Raw genomic sequence first — 15,726 nt, 5'->3', positions numbered from 1 at the left:
AAGAAAGGTGATTTAAGCAATTTTGAGCGTGGCATGGTTGTTGGTGCCAGACGGGCCGGTCTGAGTATTTCACAATCTGCTCAGTTACTGGGATTTTCACGCACAACCATTTCTAGGGTTTACAAAGAATGGTGTGAAAAGGGAAATGTCCAGTATGTCCAGTATGCGGCAGTCCTGTGGGCGAAAATGCCTTGTTGATGCTAGAGGTCAGAGGAGAATGGGCCGACTGATTCAAGCTGATAGAAGAGCAACTTTGACTGAAATAACCACTCGTTACAACCGAGGTATGCAGCAAAGCATTTGTGAAGCCACAACACGCACAACCTTGAGGCGGATGGGCTACAACAGCAGAAGACACCACCGGGTACCACTCATCTCCACTACAAATAGGAAAAAGAGGCTACAATTTGCACGAGCTCACCAAAATTGGACGGTTGAAGACTGGAAAAATGTTGCCTGGTCTGATGAGTCTCGATTTCTGTTGAGACATTCAGATGGTAGAGTCAGAATTTGGCGTAAACAGAATGAGAACATGGATCCATCATGCCTTGTTACCACTGTGCAGGCTGGTGGTGGTGGTGTAATGGTGTGGGGGATGTTTTCTTGGCACACTTTAGGCCCCTTAGTGCCAATTGGGCATCGTTTAAATGCCACGGCCTACCTGAGCATTGTTTCTGACCATGTCCATCCCTTTATGACCACCATGTACCCATCCTCTGATGGCTACTTCCAGCAGGATAATGCACCATGTCACAAAGCTCGAATCATTTCAAATTGGTTTCTTGAACATGACAATGAGTTCACTGTATTAAAATGGCCCCCACAGTCACCAGATCTCAACCCAATAGAGCATCTTTGGGATGTGGTGGAACGGGAGCTTCGTGCCCTGGATGTGCATCCCACAAATCTCCATCAACTGCAAGATGCTATCCTATCAATATGGGCCAACATTTCTAAAGAATGCTTTCAGCACCTTGAATCAATGCCACGTAGAATTAAGGCAGTTCTGAAGGCGAAAGGGGGTCAAACACAGTATTAGTATGGTGTTCTTAATAATCCTTTAGGTGAGTGTATATATAATGTTTTGCAATTTTGTACTGAATGCTAATACTTTTTGTATTTGTGTCTTTCCTTGCTCTATGTATTTATACTATATTTTAATATTTGCATTTATATTATGAGTGTATATTGTTTAGGCTTTCACAAAAATACAGAACATTTACCCTCTTACCCTCTTCTACCCTACTGCAAAAGGCAGCCAAGACCATCCTAGTTTGTTCAGCTGGTAAATGACCAATTAAAATGTATTGCTGGTTAACAGTATAAGGTACGGTGGCCGAGAAGTGCAAAACAAATCACGATTCTAAAAACAAAATAACAAACGCAAATGCAAATCTAAAAAACTAAATAACAAGTCAGAAAACACAACGACAAATCAGACAAACCAGAAGAGGTAGGTATAGTTTGAGACAGCGCCATTGGTTTGGGAATAGATTACTCACCGCTGACTGGACGAGACATCTGTCAAAGTGTACAGGAAGAACAAGAACAACAGCAGAGTCAATTAAAGCTTTAGCTCCAGTGGCGCAGATAGTCAATCGCGTGATATCGTGTTTTTTGACGCGATCGACTCCTTTTTTTTCTCTCCCTTTTCAAATCTCATATGGCATCGGAAAGGCATTTATGTTCAATAAAAATTAAGGAAATAATAAAAAAAATGAAAATAAAGTATCGGGTAGGGTTAGGGTAGGTGTAGGGAGGGCTTTGTCCCAATAAGGTGGCATCCATTTAATAATTTGAATTAAAATGATCTTTTACACTCAATACCTTATTGCATACTGTTTTTTTTTTGTTGTTGTTGTTGTTTTTTTTTTACTACAATACTGAGGTGCAGATAATTGCCTCTAATTGCAACAAGTAGTATACATAGCACAAAATCTTGCTATTTTAACATTTGCACTTAGTGTAAATAGCATATATAGCCTAATAACTTAAATTTGTAATTTTGTGTTCAGAATCGTGATTTGTTTTGCACTTCTCGTTTGTAAGCTTAGCCTCTTCCAAGCCACTGCGGTCAGGCCAGCTTCCACTTTGAAAAACACGGTCATTCTAGCCGCCACGTTATTTAGTGGTGCGCGCATATACTAGGCGTTGCGGTAATAGCGTGTAAAAACTCAGATCAAAGGAAAAACGATCTTTCTCTGTCAATGAATGAATAAATTAATTAATAAATAAAAATAATAAGTTTAAAACGGTCTGATATAAATAAATAAATAGACCAATTAATATGAAATGAGAAATAACAAAATAAAAGTCTTTTACAACTTTCATTTAACCATTTTATATCTGTAAATACACATCGAAATTCGCTTTTCCTTTGATCTGAGTTTTTACACGCTATTACCGCAACGCCTAGTATGCGCGCACCACTAAATAACGTGGCGGCTAGAATGACCGTGTTTTTCAAAGTGGAAGCTGTCCTGACCGCAGTTCCAAACCTTACCATGAAAGCGAGAGTGTTTTCAGTGAATTTAAGCTGGTCTAAGCTGTTTCAACAGGTTTGACAAGACAAAACCATATCCAGAATAAGGAAAGGCCTATATTTTTGTTCTTTCCTGTATAATCAATAAATGCACAACCAGTGTCTGCTTAATTCATAAATCCCAATTCATGCAGTGAAAAGGTTTGTGTAGCTAAACAGATCAACAAAACTACAGATAAATAAGTAATAATAAAATATACGGATTATAAATTGATTTCCGGATGTTGGGATTTAAAAATGATATAATTACGTTTTAATTCACTTATATTACATAAAAAATAAACTTGCTTTGATTGTGGAAAGGCAGTTTAGGAGAAAGTGGCTGGACCGCCAGGCTACATAATCCATGCCAGAATCAAGCCTTTTCACGCGTTTATTTTTATACATTGTTTATTTTATATACAGTCTTTTTGGATTCAAGAGTGTGACAGCATGAATTGCCACAATGGTATTAATGTATAGCAGAGCAAGTAAAATCGGGGTGTTACTCACCCCTCCCAAACCAAGCTCAGACATTACTGATGATCGCAGATAGCATCGATGCCAGCCGGGCCTTAGCACACGTTTCTTCCATGCAGGCTCTAATCTATGGACATTTGTAACATAAAATGACAGACTACGGCGAAGAGCAGAGGAATGAACTAGAAGCAATAGAGTCCATTTACCCAGACTCATTTACAGGTAAGATTGACAGCAAAGTTTGTTTTATGCCTATAAATTCGCCACGCTGTCCGTTAGCTGATTAGCTTTTTATGAAACAAAGTTAGTTAAACATACGAGAGTAAACATACGGTCATCTCTTTGATATCATTCTTTATAGCAGCAGATTAAGCTGTGGACGGTTAAGAAACAAAGCAAACAATAACCGATGGCCAGCAATAAGATGTCAAGCAGAAGTTGTGTCAGATTTATGTTTACGTGCTGCTTTGAATTAACTGTGGAAGTACTGGTTCAGTCTGTGGTCACCCATACCTGTTTACTTCCAGGCTGTGGGAAGTGATAAATAATAGGGAGCTCTGCATATTTCATCGGTTTGTTTCTTTTCTAACAATATTTTCATTCATGCAGTGCTTTCCGAGGAGCCCACAAGCTTCACCATCACAGTTACTTCTGATGCGGGAGAAAATGAAGAGAGTAAGTTCATATGCTTTACTATCTGTGTCTGTGCACGGAATATGTTAGTTACAGTATGTTTTACTATCATTAACCCTGTGAACTGTCATATTGAGATATCAGGCTTTATGGCTCATACAGTAGCTTATAATATAGAAGAATACGGAGGAGAAAAAAAAAAAACACTGCCCAAACTGAGCAAAAATATGTAATTTGGTGCAGTTGCTGATATTTTTGTGGCCAGAAAGTAAGATGAAATTCTGATATATTGTAACTGCAACAGTACAACAGACTTCTTAAATAAAATGCATAGAGATATCACTTGTCACTCTAAATTTCCTGATAATGCTTAGTTTTATGATCAAAGCTCTGTAGTTTTTATTGTAGTGGGCAAAATGAATAATTCAATACAGTACAATGTTGATTGAGAGATAATTGCTCCTCAAAAGCCTGATTTAATCTAGTTTTAATGTTTTTTTTCTAAAACATAATTTATAGATAATTAAGTAAACCTAAGTTGCTTCGGTCCAGTAAATGTTTATCATGAAACAGTATTAAAGTGATTTTTACTTATGCTTTATAAAAATCAGTTTTCACAAATTTTAGAGCAAAATAGTTTACCCTTTTAAAAAAAAAGGGGTAAACTATCAATGAGAGAACAAAAGAAAAATAGAAGATTGTGTACAAGTTTTTTGTTGATAACTGAGAGGCCCTAGAAATTTGTGTATCAAATATGATACATATGCATTGCAGGCTTTACTTTAAGGGTTCAATTGTAGCTCAAAGCAGCAACTTTAAAATCCCAACTTTACTGATTTCTGTCTGTTGTAGCGGTGGAGGTGACTCTTAAGTTTACATATGTGGAGAACTATCCAGACGAACCCCCTCTGTGGGAGATCTTCTCACAGGAGAGCCTGGAAGATTCAGACACCAAAGACATTCTAACACTTTTAAAGCAACAGGTCTGCACATGTGACATTTTACACAGCAAAAACACATTAACACTTGATAAAGTGCAAATACTGATGATGGGGATTTTTTTACTGTCCTTTAGTCCTTTCTAAAAACCTTTCTTTTGTAGGCTGAAGAAAACCTGGGAATGGTTATGATATTCACATTGGTGACAGCTGTGCAGGAGAAACTTAATGAAATAATTGACCAGATTAAGAACAGAAGAGAAGAAGAAACACTAAGAAAAGAAAGGGAGGCTGAAGAAGCTGAGCAGGTTTGTTTTGAGCATGTCTTCTGAATGTAAAGGAATAGTTCACCCCAAAATGGAAAATTTGCTGAAAATCTTCTTCTCAACCTCAGGCCATCCAAGATGTAGATGAGGTTGTTTCTTTGTCAGAACAGATTTGGAGAAATTTAGCATTACATCACTTGCTCATCTAGTGAATGGATACCGTCAGAATGAGAGTTAAAAAAACTGATAAAAACATCACAACAATCCAAAAGTTTGTTTAGCCACAATAAACAAAGACTTTTGGAAGGCTGTCAGTGAAGGCAAACAATGATTGTGCTAAAGGTATAATTACAGCTTCTACCAGAAGGGGGCCATGAAGACTAACAAAAGGTTGACCACTTGGGTTGAAACAGACCCACCCAACTGTACGCAGATGTTGCTATTTATTGTACACTTTATAGAATGCTCTTGCTTTGAATATTAGATCTGTTATCAATTACATAGCTATCATTTACATTAAAATAAAAAAAAATATTTTTATTTTGTTTTTCTCAGCATGCATTCCAAGGAACTGTGGTCACAATTGAGAACTTCGTATCATGGAAAACAAAATTTGAACAAGAAATGGCAGAGCTAAAGAAGAAAAGTCAGAAAGAAGAGGAGCAGCCAGGAAAGGGAAAACTCACAGGTGAGCTGAAAACTTATTAAAAGCAGCATATAAACTCAAATCTGAACCACCTTTTCTTATGTTCTGTTTGTTTACTTTGTTACAGGAAAACAGCTCTTTGAGAGAGACCATAATCTTGACACATCAGATATCCAGTTCTTGGAGGACGGTAGGCACTCTCAACTATTATTGTTGTATATCCAAGTTATTGAGGATGCCATTTGCTTTTTGAAACTTAAACTCGATTGTTCTTGCTCTTTTCTCCTAGTTGGAAATAGTGTAGAAGTAGACGAGTCGCTGTTTCAAGACATGGATGATTTGGACTTGGAGGAGGATGACCCTGATTTCAACCCACTGGACTTAGGCAGTGATGAAGACTGAATTGTGTTAACTCCCAACCTGACGAATGATTTAGATGCCAACATCCTCCGGAGCAGCCTCATGGAGCAGGACTTCAGCTTACCGGTTCTAAACACAAACTTTTTCAGTCTCTACCATTTTTGTTGCAGCATATTTTACAATAACTGTCAAACCCAGTCTCATTTGTCACAATTATTACTATTAAAAAAAACTCTCTTATTCTGCTGAATGGCTTCATTTACACTAGATTTACATTAGGCTGATGTGACCTGGCAGGTATTACAACTAAGTTTAACTCCAATCATTCACTGTCTTTGTCGATATACCAGGGGTGGCGAACTCCGGTCCTGGAGAGCCACAGCCCTGCAGAGTTCAGCTCCAGCCCTAATAAAAACTCACCTGCCTGTAGCTTCCTAGTAAACCTTCAGACCTTGATTGGCTTGTTCCTGTGTGTTTGATTAGGGTTGAAGCAAATCTCAGCACTCCAGGACCGACGTTCGCCACCCTTTGCTATATACAGTAAAAGTTTACCAAAAAGCTTTAGCATATTAAATGAATGCTTTTAAAAAAAAAGAGAAAAATAAATAAATCTCAGGAATCTGACGAAAATCTAATTTTTGTACTTCAGACTTTCTGATTGACATTAAATTTATAATATGTATCAATATTTAAATGTTTGGGATTAATTTCATTTTGCTTGACTGAAACTAACAAAGCACAAGCAACAGATTTAGAATTTCATATTTTTATACAAATACTCTCCTTTTTGAATGGTAATTGCAAAACACGTTGTTCCAGAAGAGGACAGCAGTGATTTATGTCACACATCTGTCTTAAGCTGCAATTTATACAATTCAGGTAACCATGAGATATTTGCTTGTACTTAATACTGTATATATTACGGCTCAGAAGGGTCAAGGTTGTTGTTGTTTTTTTTATTTCTCTGATTTCAATCCCTGCTGAGTACACATGATGAGACTGAATAAATCATGGTGTGACGAGTTCACTCATGTCCCAGATGAAAGAAAGAGGAACATCTTTCATCTTCTGTTGGTACACTTTGTCAAATCTCTCATTCTGTGCCACAGTGAAGTAGTTCTTCCAATCACCAACTGTTCCTGTTTAGAGTTAAGCAGTGAGGTTATATATCTAGATATCTAGTCAATAACTAAATTCAACAAGTTAAAAACATTCAGATTACTCAATGGAAGAGTTTAATGACTGTATTCTGAAAGTTTAACTTCATATCATTGACATTTAAAACATGTTATTCTCACATGTATTCAATGACTTACAAAATATAATTTCAATGTAGGAATAATAAGATGGGTGGAAACATTCAAGAGATGCTGTGGTTTGTAGGAGTCTTAAGAGACAGAGATTGTCAACCCAAAAAATGAACACACAGATAAAATATAATTAAGTTCACTATGAGTAAAAATCCTTGTGATTATGAAATGAAGATTCTGTCATTACTCACCCTCATGTTTTCCTGTAAATTACTTCTGAGGAACACAAAAGATCTGAATCATGGAAAAAAGGCTATCTGTAACTACTGTGTCAGACTGGTTTAGAACAGCATGAGGGTGAGTAAATGATAGACTCCTCATTTTCACGAGAATTTGATTCTGATAGTGAACTTTATAATTATACTTCATTTGTGTGCATGAAACAGTGGATTGCAGCGAGGTGTTACATACCTTTCCTCAGAAATGCTCCCAGCTGGTGGTTCAGCAGGATGACAGGGACCTGCTGGTAATTGGCCTGAGGATTGTTCTTCATATTTTTGAAGGTACTGTGCTCAACAACATCGTTCAGCTGCTGTGGTGTCAAGTTCCTCCCCAAGAACAAAGCGATTCTTTCAATCACTGACCGCAAGTCCTGTAAGCATGCACTGTTGATAAGTTACAGTGACAATTCTGGACTGATCCCCCTACTCCGAGGTTAAGAATTGTACACGTTTGGGGTCAAATGTTTAAAGATTTAGTACATTTCTTAATGCTTTTGATAGAATTCTCTTGACCAATGCTGCATTTATTTGATCAAAAATACAGTAAAAACAGTAAGGGTATCTTCAGGTCTTATGATGGTAAATTTAAGACTTATTCAGAGCTTTTCAGGACAAATTAATGAAAAATTTAAGGATTAAACAAAAGCAAACTATATGTCAATATGTTCTCTAATTGTACAGTGGGGCAAATAAGTATTTGATACACTGCCGATTTTTTAATTTTTACAAACAATGGAGAGATCTGTAATTTTCATCGTAGGTACACCTCAACTGTGAGAGACGGAATATAAAAAAAAAGAAAATCCAGAAAAGCACATTGTATGTTTTTTTTATTTCCATTTTATTGCATGAAATAAGTATTTGATACAATAGAAAATAGAACTTAATATTTGGTACAGAAACCTTTGTTTACAATTACAGAGGTCAGACGTTTCCTGTAGTTCTTGACCAGGTTTGCACACACTGCAGCAGGGATTTTGACCCACTCCTCCATACAGGTCTTCTCTAGATCTTTCAGGTTTTGGGGCTGTCGCTGGGCAACACGGAGCTCCCTCCATAGATTTTCTATTGGGTTCAGGTCTGGAGACTGGCTGGGCCACTCCAGGACCTTGAAATGCTTCTTACGGAGCCACTCGTTAGTTGCCCTTGCTGTGTATTTGGGGTCATTGTTATGCTGGAAGACCCAGCCACGACCCATTTTCAATGCTCTTACTGAGAGAAGGAGATTGTTGCCCAAAATCTCGGGATACATGGCCCCATCCATCCTCCCCTCAATACGGTGCAGTCGTCCTGTCCCCTTTGCAGAAAAACACCCCCAAAGCATGCTGTTTCCACCCTCATGCTTCACGGTTGGGATGGTGTTCTTGGGATTGTACTCATCCTTCTTCCTCCAAACATGGCGTGTGGAGTTTATACCAAAAAGTTCTATTTTGGTCTCACCTGACCACAGGACCTTCTCCTATGCCTCTTCTGGATCATCCAGACAGTCTTTTGCAAACTTCAGATGGGCCTGGACATGTGCTGGCTTGAGCAGGGGGGCCTTGCGCGCGCTGCAGGATTTTAATCCATGACGGTATAGTGTGTTACTAATGGTAACCGTTGAGACTGGGGGAAGTCGTGGCCTAATGGTTAGAGAGTCGGACTCGTAATCGAAAGGTTCATTGATCCCCGGCCGGCAGGGATTGTAGGTGGGGGGAGTGAATGTCCAGCGCTCTCTCCACCCTCAATACCACGACTGAGGTGCCCTTGAGCAAGGCACCGAACCCCCAACTGCTCCCCGGGCGCTGCAGCATGGCTGCCCACTGCTCCGGGTGTGTGTTCACGGTGTGTGTGTGTGTGTGTGTGTGTGCATTTGTTCACTACTCACTGCTGTGTGTGTGCACTTGGATGGGTTAAACGCAGAGCACCAATTTCGAGTATGGGTCACCATACTTGACAATACGTCACGACTTTACTTTTGACTTTACTGTGGTCCCAGCTCTCTTCGGGTCATTGACCAGGTCCTCCCGTGTAGTTCTAGGCTGATCCCTCACCTTTCTCAGGATCATTGATACTCTACGAGGCAAGATCTTGTATGGAGCCCCAGTCCGAGGGAGATTGACAGTCATCTTGAATTTCTTCCATTTTCTAATAATTGCGCCAAGCCTTCTCACCAAGCTGTTTGCCTATTGTCCTGTAGCCCATCCCAGCTTTGTGCAGGTCTACAATTTTGTCCCTAGTGTCCTTAGACAGCTCTTTGGTCTTGCCCATAGTGGAGAGGTTGGAGTCTGATTGATTGAGTGTGTGAACAGGTGTCTTTTATACAGGTAATGAGTTCAAACAGGTGCCATTAATACAAGTAATGAGTGGAGGATAGGAGGGCTTCTTAAAGACAAACTAACAGGTCTGTGAGAGCCAGAATTCTTGCTGTTTGGTAGGTGATTAAATACTTATTTCATGCAATAAAATGGAAGTTAATTATTTAATGTGATTCTGCTTTTTTTGTTTGTTTGTTTTTTAAAATTGTCTCTCAAAGTTGAGTGTACCTACGATGAAAATTACAGATCTCTCCATTCTTTAAATGGGAAAACTTGAAAAATCGGCAGTGTATCAAATACTTATTTGCCCGACTGTAAATGTCAACATAATTGTATTAGCAACACTTTCAATTTTGAAAATCATTGAAATACTATTGTTTTTAATCAATATTTTGAATGTTATTTTTATCTGTTTTCATTTTAATATTATTTAAGGTTTTAGTCATTTTGTTGTGGTTTGTCAATTTTGTCTGTTTTATTAGTTTTTTGTCTATATAATTGTCTGTATGTCTATGTAATTCTTTTGTGTGTTTTGCTGTATTTCAGATTTTGTTTGTTTGTTTTTTACATCAAGGTAAACTAACTGATATGAAATGGAAAATAACTGATGCTTTGGCGACTAGCATAGTCAAGTCTTTTTTTATTTTCATTTTATTTCAAGTAATGAAAATATTTTTATTGGTTTTAGTTTAATTCCTCAGAATACGAAACTTAATATCTACTTTTTCCATCTGAAGTAAATGTTTGTATGGGAAAACAAAGAAATATGGAGGAAAATATTAATTTTTGCAGTGCATCCAACATTTGATGTCATGACTATGAATTTAAGACTCATAAAATTTAAAATAAAACAAACATTATTACAATTAAAAATACATGTTTTCTAATAAAATGTAATTTATTTCTCTAATGAAAACTTCTGAAAAAACAGTTGTGATGCTTAGTATTTTTGTGAAAACTGCATGATACATTTTCAGGAATCTTTGCCGAATAGAAAGTTAAAAGGAATAGTATTTAATTGAAATGCTGAATAATTGTATTTATTTCTTTAAAAAATCTTAACGATCCCAAACTTTTAGACAATGGAGTACAGTTTATCTTATTTAAAAACAAGCAAAGCAGTCAAACCTTGATCATCTCCTCATATGTAATGTATAAGAAGTTCATCTCATCTTTGTGGGAGCACCAGCTCTTGACATGCTCAAACCAGCAGTTACCAAAAACTGAAACGGATGATATTCGTTAAGGACAGTTGATCAAACAGTTGATTTGATTGAAATTGCAACTTAGATTAAAGAAAAAATATTTTCTTTACCATTTCCTTCCATGAATTTCTCAAAAAATGCATCAAAGTCTTTAGGGGTCTCAAGCATATTTGCATATTTGTGAAAATGGAAGTAAGACACCAAAACATCCTTTGGATTTCTGGCCACATAGATGACCTATTAGTCATTAAGAAGAGTAAAGGGATCATGTAAACATTTGCAATGGACTGAAGAATTTTAAGGAGACTGCAAGAGAAATCAGTGGTCATAATTATTCAGTCCATTGGTAAGACTTGATTATTTCACTGAAGCCATATTGATGCAGTGGCAACTTGATAAAAGCGATCTCACCTTGCCCTTCTTTTGTTTTAATCCAAGTGGCATGAATTTGTATAGTAGATGAGACACATGGATCCTAGGGGAAGGGGCAGAAACAAACTGTTTCTCAGAGTCTAAAAGTTCAATCCATGGGACACGCTGAGAATTCAGCTGATCATTTGTCACTGTAACATCTCCCTTGACCTCCATCAGTCTGAGGATTTGCTGCAACCAAATAGTGCCTGCAAAGAAGATTAACAGAAGTAAGAACATGTTTACAAATTCTCTAATGAATTGCACATAGAATATCTATTAACCTGTTAACCCGCATCGGCCCGCGGGCGGGCCGGAAGGGCGTGGTCGGGCGTGGTCGGACTTTTTATTACCTTTGTTTTAGAACAATATTCAATCAATTATCATTAACTATATATCATTTGAAAGCTAAAACACTCAAGATTAACGATGTGAGCTTGTTTTTGAAATCAATACACCAGAGAGGAAAGGGTTAACAGAAATGCTGAAAGACCGGCCATTTAAAATGAACAAAGCGAACCGCAGTACTCACGTTTGATCGCCAATAGCGCTGGTCAGCTCAGACTATTCCAAGACACACCAGCATACATTTCAAGAGAAGGGTCCACTCTTCAAAATGCATCCACTTTTTAATCCAAAACAACGAAAAAATAGGGGAAAACACGATAGATCCTCCTTTGTTTACATAAGCGATTCGAGTTATAGTTATCGATAGCGTCCATTTTCCAATAAATATCGATTATAATTCGTATTCCAGCTTTGAAACGCCATCTATTTCCAGCAGAATCGTCTCTTCCGAGTAAGAATAGCCCTCCCTCGTCTCTCTCCTTCAATCGCAGGAGCTGTTATAACCCGGGACAGTAAGCGCGTCCGTGAATGGGTCAGCGAGGTGTCAATCCGGACACATCACAATAGGGGTGTTTGAACCCAGCCAATGCCTCGCCAGCACAGTTTTGATGGATGGAAGTGTTAGCCAACCACAAGGACGTTTACAGTGATTGACAGTTTGAATAGTTTACGTAAGATTGTTTAGAGAATAGCTCGGCGTATTGTCCGTGTGTTTTCGTGCGCTCTCGGGTTACGCATGAAGCGTACACATAATGGCGTCGCAGCGCTACACAGACTGGCTATCAGCGAACAGATGTTGTCCAAAGCTCACATCTGAATCTCTCCATCGTGGATCTTCGACTTGAGAAGTGTTTCTGTGGCGTTTGGTGGTGTTTTGGAGGACGTGGGGAGAAAAATGGCTAATTTAGTAGCCGAATACGCGCTGAGATCGCTGGGAAGCGTGGATAGCATTAGCACGTAAGTGTCTCCACCCTCCTCTTGAATGTTTATGTGTCTTTATCATGTATTTGCAGCTTTTGTTTCATGTTAGCTGTTTTAGATTCTAAAAATGACAACGGAGAGGGATAATATGAGGGGATTACATGAGTTTTGTTCGTGTGGGTGGGTGGGTGTGTTTGTTTGTGGGTATGTCCCGGTTATTGTGTGTGTGTGCGTGCGCGCGTGTGTGTGTGTGTGTGTACAAAATGTAAACAGTGTTGCAAGTTTGATTTGTTTTGCTTACACACTTTCTCACTCTTTTTCTCTCACTCTTCCCGGTCTTTTCAGAGGTCTGGTGAATCCAGATGGTCAGAAAAAAAACCATTTTAGTGGCTGCTAGAGCGTCTTCCTCCACTGTAAATACTGTAAATAGTTGTTTTTTTTTATTATTTAGTAATATTAGTAATAGTAATCTATTACTATATTAGTAAAATAGTAATATTCATAATATTCACCATATAAAATAAATAAAAAATACAAATGTTGTAAAAACAATGTATTTTGCATGTTTTGTGTTTTCACTAGTTCAAAAATGATCAAATCTGTTTTGGTTCACTGTTTTCATTATTGGAATTGTTCAGAATAAAGACTGTTTAGTTATGTTCAAATTCTGAAATAGTTTTGTGTTTTTTTGTGGTTTCATTGGTAGAGCAGTTCTGAATTGATATACATATGTAGTATGCAGTGTCTTATGGAGTCTCTAAATAGCATTTTTGAAAGGATTCCTAGACTTTTCTTGAAATAAAATATCCAAATGACTTTTCCAAAGCTTTTCTTGAAATGAAATACCATAAAGATGTACTTTCTGTAAGTCTTTACCTATAAAAAATTTATTATTTCATATTTTATTTCAGGAAATATTTAGGCGTTTTTTTTCAAAAATGCCATTTGTAGACTAACCAAATGACTAAATGAGTCAGCACTACAAATGCTGTTCAGAAATAGTTTTTTATTGTGTGTTTTGGTGGGCAGAGCAGTTCTGAATTGATATACATATATGTATTATGTAGTTTTGACTCATTTGGACATTTGTTTACAAAGTGTCTATTTGGGGTCTCCAAATGGCTTTTTTGAAAGGACGCCTAGATTTTTTTTAAATAAAAGCTTACAGAAACTACATTTTTGGGAGTATCATCCTCAAATTTGAATCAAAACATGGTCAGATGTTCAGCTTTATCTTTATGGTGTTTTCAGGCCTTTGGCATGAAAGTCTCATCCATTTTTCCCTTAGTGAGCTTCATTAAAACATATCGCGAGTCAATTTCATGTATATTTTACCTTGTTTTACTCTATTGCTATACTAATTTTGAGTTATTATGACTCTAGAGTAACAAAGGATCAAGTGTCTAGTTTCAAACAACACCAGATTTTTAAATATAGACCTTAGGGTTCAAGAGCTACAGACATTTTTATTTGGTTATATCGTTTTTTACAAAATGCTCAAAAATAGGGGCGCAGGGTAACAGGTTAATATTACTGATCACTGAAGATTTAAAAATTGTGCCATACTCAATAAGCGTGCATTTTTGTGATTAAATCTAATGTTTGTGAAATGTATGCACACACTATGCTTAAGACAGGTAGGCAGACTCCCATAGAAAACTGGATAATAGATGTCTAACTGAGATAAAGATTATAGCATACATTTGAGTAAACAGTACACCTTTGTCAGCCAAAAACTTGTTACATGTATAAAGATTCTGTATGGTTTTGCATATAGACTATTGCACTTCTAGCAGTAGCATGTGGCTGCTATGTTATCTGTCTTACCTGATTTGGGGTAAGTAATGACAAAGACATCTGAGTCTCGAATCTCAAAGTTATGAATTTGATCCACCACCTCAGGAGAGTGGATTCCAGATATTAAGTTGAAGCCCCTATGAAGGACCAGCTTATATTCAAAAGCCGCACAACTGCTGTGATTGAAATCCTCTGAGAGACCAAAAGACGTGTAAATAAAGATAGAATGAAATGTAAAACACCGGCGGCGGTGTGAACGCACAGTAATTCCTGGTATGTGCAAACATACCTGGCAATAAAGCCAATTCTGATAAATAATTTAGAGTTTTTTAACTGCTAGTTCATTTTAATGTGGTTAACTAACATTAAGAAACTGAACCTTATTGTAAAGTCTATGAGGGAGATATCAAGTAATGTAAAAAAAATTATTGTCTTTATCCATATAGATTAAAACGCCATCTTTTTGGCAGCATATAATGTCTGTGATGAAAAAATAATTTGAGAGAGAATTCTGGTTCTCCATGGTAATTTTTCGTACATTAACCATATGATGTGTGTTTTAGTTCAACCATGCGGTTCACTTACCTGTCATCTCTGTCTCTCTCTCTCTGTGTCTCTCTCTCCTCTGGAGTGACCGTGAGATTCCTGTCAGTCCTGTGGCTTCCAGGTTGTCTGCCTTGATTAAATAAGGAGGTGTATTTTCACATATTTGGTCAGATGACAGAGAAAGGAGGGGAGGATCTGTAAATGACCTGAATTTGGCCTGTGGGTGGGAAATAGGAGTGGGATGTTTAAGGTTCAGATTTTTTTTTAATGCATAAAGCCCAATTTATACTTCTACGCCGGACCTATGCCAGTGCTTCTCAAAGTCTAGACCCGCCTCCATTTCATATCTCAAGAGCACTAATTATATTTCCTACTTTGATAAACGCATGTTAAATTTGTAAATTGTTTTAGTTTTTTTTTTTGTTGTTAAATGTCTTTGCGGACCGCTAGTCTGCGGTGTTCACAGTTATGTTGCTGCTGTAACCCGCAGTACCAAAATAAAGCAGCTCGTCGTTGGAGCAGTGACGGCAAATAAAATAATTTCAAATCATTATTTAAAACTAAAAAAGGGGACAACAACGGAACAGGAGAAGATGGCATTCTTTCAGTCTCCACACGTGTACCACGGCAGATCAACATTGTTTGTCGCGGACAACTACTGATGTAATGCTAGTATAATAAATGATAAGACACTTGTTCTTTGTTGTTTTATTTTAAATAAGGTGTAACATTAAATTATATTACAGTGCTCATAAATGCACACAAAACTCAAGTACATACGGAGGGATCTAGCAGACCAATCACAGCGCTGTTCGATTTTTGGAGA

The 15,726-nt window shown here is 37.5% G+C and overlaps 2 protein-coding genes across 2 annotated transcripts; one reads left to right on the top strand and one right to left on the bottom strand.

Annotated features, from left to right (window-relative positions):
• Positions 1-2,866: 2,866 nt before the first annotated feature.
• On the top strand, positions 2,867-6,920 carry LOC306878160 (RWD domain-containing protein 1-like). Its single transcript, XM_079430323.1, has 7 exons — positions 2,867-3,223; positions 3,611-3,676; positions 4,487-4,617; positions 4,737-4,880; positions 5,394-5,526; positions 5,612-5,674; positions 5,774-6,920. The coding sequence occupies exons 1-7, from the start codon at positions 3,151-3,153 to the stop codon at positions 5,884-5,886; spliced, it is 723 nt and encodes a 240-aa protein (XP_079286449.1). The 5' UTR covers positions 2,867-3,150; the 3' UTR covers positions 5,887-6,920.
• On the bottom strand, positions 6,807-15,111 carry LOC306878159 (amine sulfotransferase-like). Its single transcript, XM_079430322.1, has 7 exons — positions 14,940-15,111; positions 14,385-14,546; positions 11,289-11,497; positions 10,988-11,114; positions 10,801-10,895; positions 7,566-7,746; positions 6,807-6,983 (listed from the first exon to the last, which is right to left on the bottom strand). Exons 1-7 carry the CDS (start codon positions 14,944-14,946, stop codon positions 6,853-6,855), a joined length of 912 nt encoding a protein of 303 aa, XP_079286448.1. The 5' UTR covers positions 14,947-15,111; the 3' UTR covers positions 6,807-6,852.
• Between the last annotated feature and the right edge of the window lie 615 nt (positions 15,112-15,726).

The sequence above is a fragment of the Barbus barbus genome (genome assembly GCF_936440315.1).
Source record: "Barbus barbus genome assembly, chromosome: 12".
NCBI classification, from domain to species: Eukaryota; Metazoa; Chordata; class Actinopteri; order Cypriniformes; family Cyprinidae; genus Barbus; species Barbus barbus.
This window is presented reverse-complemented; position numbering and strand designations above follow the sequence as displayed.

Excerpts from the sequence above, each read along its gene's own strand:
- LOC306878160 (XM_079430323.1), top strand. The coding sequence starts at position 3,151 with ATGACAGACTACGGCGAAGAGCAGAGGAATGAACTAGAAGCAATAGAG. Across the intron at positions 3,224-3,610 it reads TTACCCAGACTCATTTACAG|TGCTTTCCGAGGAGCCCACA; the intron begins GTAAGATTGACA and ends TCATTCATGCAG. Across the intron at positions 3,677-4,486 it reads TGCGGGAGAAAATGAAGAGA|CGGTGGAGGTGACTCTTAAG; the intron begins GTAAGTTCATAT and ends TGTCTGTTGTAG.
- LOC306878159 (XM_079430322.1), bottom strand. Across the intron at positions 10,896-10,987 it reads GAAATTCATGGAAGGAAATG|TTTTTGGTAACTGCTGGTTT; the intron begins GTAAAGAAAATA and ends CATCCGTTTCAG. Across the intron at positions 6,984-7,565 it reads GGGAGCATTTCTGAGGAAAG|GAACAGTTGGTGATTGGAAG; the intron begins GTATGTAACACC and ends AACTCTAAACAG.